Raw genomic sequence first — 9,238 nt, forward strand, 5'->3', positions numbered from 1 at the left:
CCCAAAATTAAGCTTAAATTCTAGAATCTTTCTAGAATTATCATCACCTCCTCAAATAGAAAAATATCTAGATATTGTAGTAGAAAAATCTAGAGAATAAAGAAAAATCTAGGAAGTAAGGAGGTTGTAATAGAACCATCTAGATATTTGTAATAGAGTTTAGGAGGCTATAAATACCTCTTCATCCTCTCATTTGTAAAAACACAAGAAGTTGAACAAGTAAAGTAGAAGAAAGTTTTCTTAAAAAAAGGGTGTTCTACTCAAAGTTCTCTAAATCTTTTTGAGAGTTCTTCCATATTATTCTTCATACTTGGAAGTTTTCTTGTTTCTTTCGGGTTCTCGGGTATTACGGTCTTGGGCTAGTGCTAAGCACTATCAAGGGTGGTTTCTTTACAATGAACATAAGCCATCTCAAGGTGAGGCATGTTCTGGATAGGCCCATGGTCTCTAAATGGATCAGATAAATTAAGGTGTCGTAATCCAGGGGAGTCCAAAACCAATGACGACGTACCAGAGTCTCTAATGTTAATTAGTTTAGAGTATGTAAAACTCTTTAAAGAAGGAACTTTAACAATGAACCTTGTCACATTGTCACCCATGTCTCGGAACACTTCCAAACAACTGAGCGCAGGGCAATCCGCTAGAAGCCTAACATGAGAATTTTCATCTTTATACACGACATCTAGAAGGACCAGCGTCTGAAGCCAAGGGAGGCAAGGTAGGGAAGGAACATCCACGACGAATCTGTTGCCTGCTAGACTCAATTTCACTAACGTTTTGGAGGTGTAAACGTTCCGTGGTAGATATAGGATCTGTGTTCGATATAATGGTAAACAAAGAGCCAGCTCTCAAACGTAGCTTACACGTGGTCTGGGCCAATATATTTCCTTTGTTGGGCTTTAAAACCCATTTAGTCCGCGCTTTCTTAATTTCGTTAGCATCCATCCGCAAGATTTGCAGAGGACTCACTCCTCGCTCTTCTTCTATTTCAAATCTCATCAAATCTCATAACTCTCTCTCTGTTCAAAATTAGGGTTTCATTCCAATCAGATTGCGAATCCAGTACTCAATCCTCCTGATCATGTCGGCATCAACGGTGTCTCTCACCGCTAACCCGACGGCGGCGATTAGACGGACGCCGGTTATCTCCGGCGATAAGAAATCCACCCTAGATCTCCCGCCGAGCGAATCTCATGCAAATACGAACCAGGATCCGATTCGCGGCGAGGCCGCCGCTGAGAGATCCAACAGTTACGACGTGGGTCCGGTGATAAGAAAGTCGGGATCCTCCACCGCGGCGGGGACCAAATCGACCACCGCGCAGCGACGTACGCGGAAGGTACAGGGGACTAAGAACGAGAAAACGCCGTGGACGAGAGTGGTTAGAGTCTTCGCGAAGCAGCTCGGTGCTCTTCTGTTACTCGCTGGGTTGATTCAATTGGTTAGGAGAGTGGTTATAAAGGAGACGCCTTTATCTTCTCACTCGAGTTTCCCGATCGAGACGGAGATGGGTTTGTCGGAATTAGAGAGCAGGATTGCGGCGGTGGATGGTTTGGTTAGGACCACGGCGAAGATGATGCAGGTGCAAGTGGAGTTTCTCGATAAGAAGATGGGAGGGGAAACGAGAGCACTTAGGGAGACGATGGAATCAACGTCTTCTGCGTTGGAGGCTGAGCTGAAGAAGGTGGATTCTAGGGTAGATAGGTTACAGGCTTCCGTAGAGGAAGTCAATTCGAAACCTTTGGTGTCTAGAGAGGAGTTAGAGAGGGTTTACGAGGAATTGAAGAAGAGTAAGGTCGATGAATCTTCTTTTAGCGATGTTAGCATCGATGAGTTGAGGGCTTATGCGCGTGAGATAGTGGAGAAAGAGATTGGTAAGCATGCTGCGGATGGGCTCGGACGAGTTGACTATGCGTTAGCGTCTGGTGGGGCTTTTGTGATGGATCATTCGGATCCGTTTCTTGTGGGGAATTGGTTTGGGACAAGCAGGCGGCGAGTTCATAGCAAAGCGGTTAAGATGTTGACGCCGAGTTTCGGGGAGCCTGGTCAGTGTTTCCCTTTGAAAGGAAGTAATGGCTTTGTTCAAGTCAGGCTAAGAGCACCGGTAGTACCAGAGGCTGTTACTTTGGAACATGTCTCTAAGGTAATACTAACATCTATTGCCATACTTTCACCTAAGATTAGTTTATAGATGTGAAGTTGATTCCTTAAAAAGGGTTCTATGTGAAATGTTTAGGTATTGAGATGCCATGTACAACGGATCGAATGTGTAATAGACTAGAGGGAAATAATTAGTTTTGTAGCTCGAGTTTCACTTTAGGACACTGACTGTGGAAGTAGACGTTGACGGGATCTAATTTGCTTAACCATATAATGAAACAGGCTGTGGCGTATGATAGAACGAGCGCCCCAAAGGATTGTCGTGTATCAGGATGGCTAGAAGACGAAAAAGATATGGAGAGTGAGACAAGGCTCCTTCTAACAGAGTTCACTTACGACTTGGACAGGTCAAACGCACAAACATTCGACATTGCGGAGTCTGCTAACTCGGGACTCGTCAACACTGTAAGGCTAGACTTCACATCAAACCATGGAAGCGATTCACACACTTGCATCTACCGGTTCAGGGTTCATGGCCGTGAACTAGACTCAGTCTCTGCTGTTCATGCTTGATCTATAGCTCCACGTTGAACTCCTCTTTGTAACATTCCCTCGTAGATATCTCTCTTTTGTTTTACTTTTGTGGAATAGGAAACACATCGATTTTATTTTAAATCTTGTTTTAGTTCGGTTTATTCATAACACATGATTGTATTAACAAAAAATCCCACTCACGATTAGGCCTGGGACTTAATATTTGTTATAGGATTGCTCTGAAAAATAGATATCCTGGGGATTCGGATTCGGATAGTGTTTTTAAGGAATATTCGAGTTTATTTGGATATCCTAACTCCGGATATCTGCAGATCCGGATAAGGATAACATTTTTATTTTTGTGGATCCGATATCTTAAAATATCTCGGATATCCGATCCTTCATTGCGGATGCAGAAAATTAGCATAGTTCGAAAATGTAACTTACTAACGAAGGAAGAGTAAAAGCTTACCAAACACCACCAAAAGGATATAATTAGACGTGTTACCAAACACCTCCCCTATTTGGTAAGCTTCCTCTATAGACGGTCACTCACATCTCGGCTCTTCCTCCACCATTCTTCTTCGTCTCTCCTCCATCCCAGAAATCACACGAGAGAATCAAAAACATCACCACCAGATCTCAATCTGCGAAAAGCTTCACGACAATGTCTTGGCCTACGGAATCCGAGGTAAACTCTCTCTCTCTTTTCCGTTGATTCTGTGGAGATCGTCTGCGAACATTTCCATCGGATTGCGTGTGGTGCTCAATGTGTATTCTGTGGATTGTGATTCTAGAAACTCTCTATGCTAATCTATTGCGATCGTTCGTTTTTTCCAGTTAACTGCCATTAAAGAGGCAGTGTCCAAGATGACCGGGAGAGACACAGAGGAAGTTCGCGTTGTGGTAGCGCCGTATCGTATATGTCCTTTGGGGGCTCACATTGATCACCAGGTCGGTTTATGATGATAGCCGTGTAGCCACCGGTTTTGATCAAAGCTAGCATTTCATTGTAAATTCATATCGTCGTTGGTGTTCACACAGGGTGGAGCTGTATCGGCTATGACGATTAATAAAGGGATCCTTCTTGGTTTTGTTCCGTCGGGCGATACTCAGGTTTGTAACAGTTGCTGCTTCTTAGTTATGACTTATGATGATTCTTTATGTGTGTGTTTAGTATAGTCCTTTGCGTTTCTTTATAAGCGCCATTCTATTTCTGGGATGAAATCTAATGCAGTTATTCTTAAATAGCATTCATTGTTCTGGACGTGGTTCATTTCTAGAGTAGATGGAGATTCTAGTAATGTAGAATATGGTGACTTGGTCTCCTTTTGTAACCTCGAAATGAATGTGGTCTATAGAGATGAGGGTGAATTAAAGATATATTACTGAATGTGGAGATTTCCTTGTGCATGTGTGTTCAATTTGAGCCTTGAAGTCTTTTGTAACATTTATGCTATTTCGAATATATATATATATATATGCAGGTCCAGTTGCGTTCTGCACAATTTGAAGGAGAAGTATGTTTCAGGTGTGCATGTCTTTCTGGATTTCTCATATTGTCATTATTGGTTCAATGTTACATGTCCAGGGTTCAGACATGCATAAGCTGGTTACTAAGCCACATACTATCGTAGAAGCCTATTTCGATCTTTCCAGTGTTACACTATATCTCATTCTAGTATGAGTAGTAGTAACTCATTTTTCACTCAAGTCTTCTACCAGATTCAACCTTTTCGTTTCACGCATCTTCCCCTAGTTTTCATTGGAATTTGAGGACCATTACTGATGACAGGGAAAAAATATCAGTTTTGGAAAAGCTTGGATTGCATGTTTTTGTCCCTAGTTTCTGTCTCATGCATTCTTTATGATATAGCTTTCCTACATCTACTTCTGTGGTCTTATTTAATGGATTTCAATTGTGTACTCGTTGTGGTGGGTAAAGAATTGCAGATCATCTATGCATAATTCTTGTAGCTTTTTTTTTGTTTCCAAAATTATAGAGTAGATGAAATCCAGCACCCAGTAGGCCTAGCAAATAAAAATGGTGCACCAAAGGATCAAAGCATCTGGGGCACTTATGCCAGAGGAGCGCTTTATGCGTTACAGACGAGCAATAAGAATGTCAAACAGGTTTGGTTTTCCGCTTACATCTGTAGACAAAGTTGACCATTAAAGGGAAATGAGAGTTGGCAGTGTGATCTTCTGGGTTCCACGTTCACCCTTTTATGGTTGCCATGTCTAATCTCTTAGGCCTGGCTTTTCCATCATAGTTTACAGAAATGTATGTAAAGGAAAAGATACTTGAATGTGTTTTAAGTAATTGTTTTGATATTTGAAGGGCATTGTTGGCTGCATCAGTGGCTCGGATGGGCTAGACAGTTCTGGGCTTAGTTCATCGGCTGCTGTAAGTAACTAAAATCCTCCAGCTTTCGTACAGCATGATTTTCTCTGGAAAGGCATTTTTCCTGTACTCCGTAGACGCTTTTAGCATATGAGGAATGGTGTTTACTTCTCAGCTTTGTAAAATGAATCTTGTGAATTACTTTTTGATCACCAGAAATATGACAGGTTGGTGTGGCATACCTGCTAGCTTTAGAGAATGCAAACGAAATGACTGTATCCGCAACAGAAAATATAGAATATGACAGGTAAATTCAATTCATTGTAACTAAGAAGCTCATTTTTGTTGTTTCATGAGCAGTTGCCTATCTATAAAATCAGCAATTAGTGCTGCAAAAGTGAAAATTGGTCGACTTACATGTGATTGATTCCACTGCAGGCTTATTGAGAATGGGTATCTGGGTCTGCGGAATGGAATTTTGGATCAATCAGCTATTTTGCTATCGAGTTATGGGTGTCTAACATACATGGACTGCAAGGTAAAATTTCCTCATGAAGCTTGCTTACATGGTAAAACCAAAACTTTTATATAGGGGCAGTTTAAGCTCACATGGGAAGTGTCCAGAGAAACACAAATGTTGCTGCCTAGCGTTTTTTTATTTGAGAAACTGTCATCTCAGAAGAACAGTTTGAAAGATGCAGACTATGGACCACAAGCTCATACAGGGTCCTGAACTGGAGAAACCATTCAGGATATTGTTAGCATTCTCAGGCCTGAGGCAGGCATTGACCACCAACCCAGGATATAATCTGCGAGTTGCTGAATGCCAAGAAGCTGCGAAAGTTCTCTTGACGTATGTGCAAATCTACTTAATTCACACTTTTTTCATAATCGCCTTCTTTATATTCAAGTTTCAGTGGAAATGCTGTGAAGTGTATTACACTATTGCTTGTGATACTCATTCCTTTGCATCAAAACCTGGTCTTGATTTTATTTTCTCTTCAGTGCATCTGGGAACAGCGAGCTGGAACCTACCTTGTGCAATGGTAAAAACACTTTTGAGTTTGGATTTATATCTCTTATTTCGTTACATGTCATAAGATTTTTTTTGTTGCCATCTCTTTACCGTGCCACTGAACAGTTGAGCATGCGGTCTATGAAGCTCACAAGGTAAGATCACAATATTCTTAGCTTTGTGGTAAATCAGGTTCCACCTATACCAGGTCTATAAATTTATGTAATGTGGTCTCACTTGCTTTTGCAGCATGAGCTGAAACCGGTTTTAGCTAGAAGAGCGGAGCATTACTTCTCGGAAAACATGCGGGTTACTAAAGGCAAATGCTCTTGAATTCTTTTGTAGAAGTCTCTTTATGTGCATAAATGATTCATTGAGCTCTTTATGATGGCTTGACGACTTTGTGATACTGAAATTTCAGGACTGGAAGCGTGGGCTACAGGCAATCTTGAAGAATTTGGAAAGCTAATTTCAGCGTCCGGCTTGAGCTCTATTGAGAATTACGAATGCGGTACACTCTCTCTCCTTCCTTCTCTCCCATTGCGACATATCCCAAAGTGAAAACAGATGACAAGTCTGCATTCACAGACATTACATTCTCTCTTTGTTAAAATGTGAGTTTTGGTGAAAGGTGCGGAGCCACTGATTCAGCTATACAAGATTCTACTGAAGGCACCTGGTGTATATGGAGCTCGATTCAGTGGTGCAGGCTTCAGGGGATGTTGTGTGGCCTTTGTGGATGCAGAGAAAGCTGAGGAAGCTGCTTCATATGTGAAGGATGAATATGAAAAGGCCCAACCCGAGTTTGCCAAGAAGCTGAATGGAGGTAAACCTGTTCTCATCTGCGAAGCAGGTGACTCTGCTCGTGTTCTCTGATCAAACTCGAAGTTTTGTTCCCATAAGTGCTCTATTATGCTTGTTGATTCTTGTTTGTTCATCTCTTTTTTTGATTCTCTGGTCTCTTTGGTCAGTGTTATAGAAATGGAGGACTGATTGATACGTTTCAGTTGTTACCAACAATTTGACAATTCATAATGTAAATCATTTATCTTTTTTTTTTTGGGTTTCTTCAAGTTCTCGAATTGAAAGAGCCTTACCGTTTAAACTGAAATGTTTTCCAATGATTAGGGACGATTAAAATTAAATAACTAACTAACTCAAGGCTAGCGACGCGGTTAATCACTGTCGGATGATAATATACTAGATAGTTCTTTTTTATATATATCGCAAAATAAAATCAAAACTTTTAGTCAGTAAAAGAAGAATTACATTTACATATATATATATATACATGTAACCCGTACAGAGGCTTTTTAGTGTCCATTCTTTTGAATCCTTCTCTTCCTATTTTTGTTTTTCAATGTTATTCCTATTTTTGTTTTTCAATGTTATTACTACGAGAAGAGAAGACCATGACTGTAATCGGTATATTTTCTTGGTTTATTGATCTAAAGATTATCCAAACAAAAGATGCTGCTTGAAAAGTTATAACCAGTTATTATTCTGTAACATTATATCCCATTCTTCTTCTTTGGAACATAAAAAATCTAAAAGAACATTTTTACAAGTGGTACGAATACGTAAGCACCAAACACCATAATCACAAGAGAAGCTACTCCAACATTGACCAAAGGTATGCCATATTTGTGACTCTCTTCTTTCTCCAGTCTGCTTCCTTGTGCTGCAGGAGGATCCATTTTGGTCTCCTTCTGTCCTTGGACTAGTAATGGTACTGTATCTGATCCAGAGCTCTTTTCAACCATCTTCTCTTTATCTTCACCTCCTATGGTTGATTCTTTCTTCACAGAATCTACCCTTATGGGATCCAAGGCTTCAGGATTATCTTTCGGATCTCTTGTTTCTTTGACTAAACCGGCTTCTTCAACCTTCTTTTCTCTCACTCTCTCTTGAATCTCTCCTTTACTTACCTTGTCTCCAACCATCTTCTCATCATTTTTGGTTATCACGTTTCCATTAACATCCGGTGATGTTCTTTCAACTCTTTCTTTCGTTTTAAGCTCAGGCTTCGACTGGTTCATCGCAGAAATCTCCTTTTCTGTTCTTCTTGTCTCATCACCAACAGCAAGTATTGTGTGTTTCTCCTTTTTCTTTTGTCCCAAGCCAACCTTTCTTTCCTCTTTCAGCTTTTGACCTATTTCACCATTTCCTTTTCTCTCAATTACTTTTTCTGCTTTAGCATTTCCTTTGTGTTCCGAGCTACCACCAATGGCTGGCAGTTTAGTAACTCCTTCCGCCTTCACCTTCTGTTCAGTCTTTCTCTCAATAACTTTCTCTTTTTGTGCAGGTTCCTTGGCTTTCAAGCTACCACCACCGGTTGGTGTACCTCTAGCATCTTCGTCCTTTACCTTTTGTACAGTCTTTTGTCGACTCATTTGAGAACTCTCCCTTTTCTCAACCACCTTCTCTTGTTTCGCATGTTCCTTGCGACTCAAGCTAGGGCTAGCTTCTCCGTCTTTCACTTTCTGCTCTGTCTTGACACGATTTGCAGCTGGCACCTCTCTCTTACCCTCAACCACTGATTTATACGTTTTTGGCTCTTCCTTTTTCTCCCTTGGAGCATCGCTCTCTTGACTTGTCCCCACTTGATTCTCCTTGTCCGAAAGTCTACTTCGTCTCACGCTACTCCCATCAGGACCAGTCCCTCTATTACCCTCATGATTAGGCCTCTGTGCAGTCTTCCCCTTATCATTGGCCACCTTTCCCGCTTTCTCACTTTCCGCAATCACTGGAAACTCGATCGTCAAGAGCCCATGTGAGAAGGAAGTGTTCAGTTTCGTCATATCACATGAGCCAGGGACACGGTAAACTTCATTAAAACGAGCTTTTGTCTGAGTAGAGAGCGGTCGCTGGCCTTCAATGTGGATAGTCCGTGCCCTCTCATCTGTCGTGATTTTAATCTGGTCCATGTAGAACCCTGTATACTCCACATAATCAACAAGAAATTCACAAAAAAAAAACACTGATCAACTAAAGCTTGTGTCTCAAGAAAAAGAAAAGAAGAGAAAACAGACCAGGAAGATTGATATTGAGGAACATGGAAGATTCTAAGGTGCTCCACTGAGCTCTTGGCTTGAAATTGCTCACCGTGGGAGCCAACGGTGGTGGGTGATGGCCACCACCAGGTCTTGGCCTCCTCAACATTTGATATGTCCGTCAATATATATCAGATAAAGAAATGGAAATTAATTAATCAAACTGTGTTTGAACTTTGAAGGATATATCTA

General features: G+C 41.1%; 3 protein-coding genes and 1 pseudogene across 4 annotated transcripts; 2 read left to right on the forward strand and 2 right to left on the reverse strand.

Annotated features, from left to right (window-relative positions):
• LOC106292369 overlaps positions 1–910 on the reverse strand; it is a 3,024-nt pseudogene extending 2,114 nt beyond the window's left edge.
• Positions 911–945: 35 nt separating this feature from the next.
• Positions 946–2,799, forward strand: LOC106295947 (protein SAD1/UNC-84 domain protein 2-like). Its single transcript, XM_013731961.1, has 2 exons — positions 946–2,143; positions 2,383–2,799. Exons 1-2 carry the CDS (start codon positions 1,082–1,084, stop codon positions 2,671–2,673), a joined length of 1,353 nt encoding a protein of 450 aa, XP_013587415.1. The 5' UTR covers positions 946–1,081; the 3' UTR covers positions 2,674–2,799.
• A 297-nt stretch (positions 2,800–3,096) lies between these two features.
• Positions 3,097–7,051, forward strand: LOC106294438 (galacturonokinase). 2 transcript variants are annotated; one of them, XM_013729989.1, is made up of 14 exons: positions 3,097–3,325; positions 3,475–3,588; positions 3,679–3,750; positions 4,122–4,165; positions 4,638–4,767; positions 4,976–5,041; positions 5,206–5,285; positions 5,417–5,516; positions 5,674–5,831; positions 5,984–6,024; positions 6,120–6,148; positions 6,243–6,312; positions 6,415–6,504; positions 6,625–7,051. In XM_013729989.1, exons 1-14 carry the CDS (start codon positions 3,302–3,304, stop codon positions 6,867–6,869), a joined length of 1,263 nt encoding a protein of 420 aa, XP_013585443.1. In that variant the 5' UTR covers positions 3,097–3,301; the 3' UTR covers positions 6,870–7,051. The 2 variants fall into 2 exon arrangements, with proteins under 2 accessions (XP_013585443.1, XP_013585444.1); XM_013729990.1 differs by having other exon boundaries at positions 5,680–5,831.
• A 318-nt stretch (positions 7,052–7,369) lies between these two features.
• Positions 7,370–9,228, reverse strand: LOC106294440 (protein RESTRICTED TEV MOVEMENT 2). The gene is made up of 2 exons (XM_013729991.1): positions 9,026–9,228; positions 7,370–8,928 (listed from the first exon to the last, which is right to left on the reverse strand). Exons 1-2 carry the CDS (start codon positions 9,153–9,155, stop codon positions 7,541–7,543), a joined length of 1,518 nt encoding a protein of 505 aa, XP_013585445.1. The 5' UTR covers positions 9,156–9,228; the 3' UTR covers positions 7,370–7,540.
• Positions 9,229–9,238: the final 10 nt, after the last annotated feature.

The sequence above is a fragment of the Brassica oleracea genome, chromosome C5 (assembly GCF_000695525.1).
Source record: "Brassica oleracea var. oleracea cultivar TO1000 chromosome C5, BOL, whole genome shotgun sequence".
NCBI classification, from domain to species: Eukaryota; Viridiplantae; Streptophyta; class Magnoliopsida; order Brassicales; family Brassicaceae; genus Brassica; species Brassica oleracea.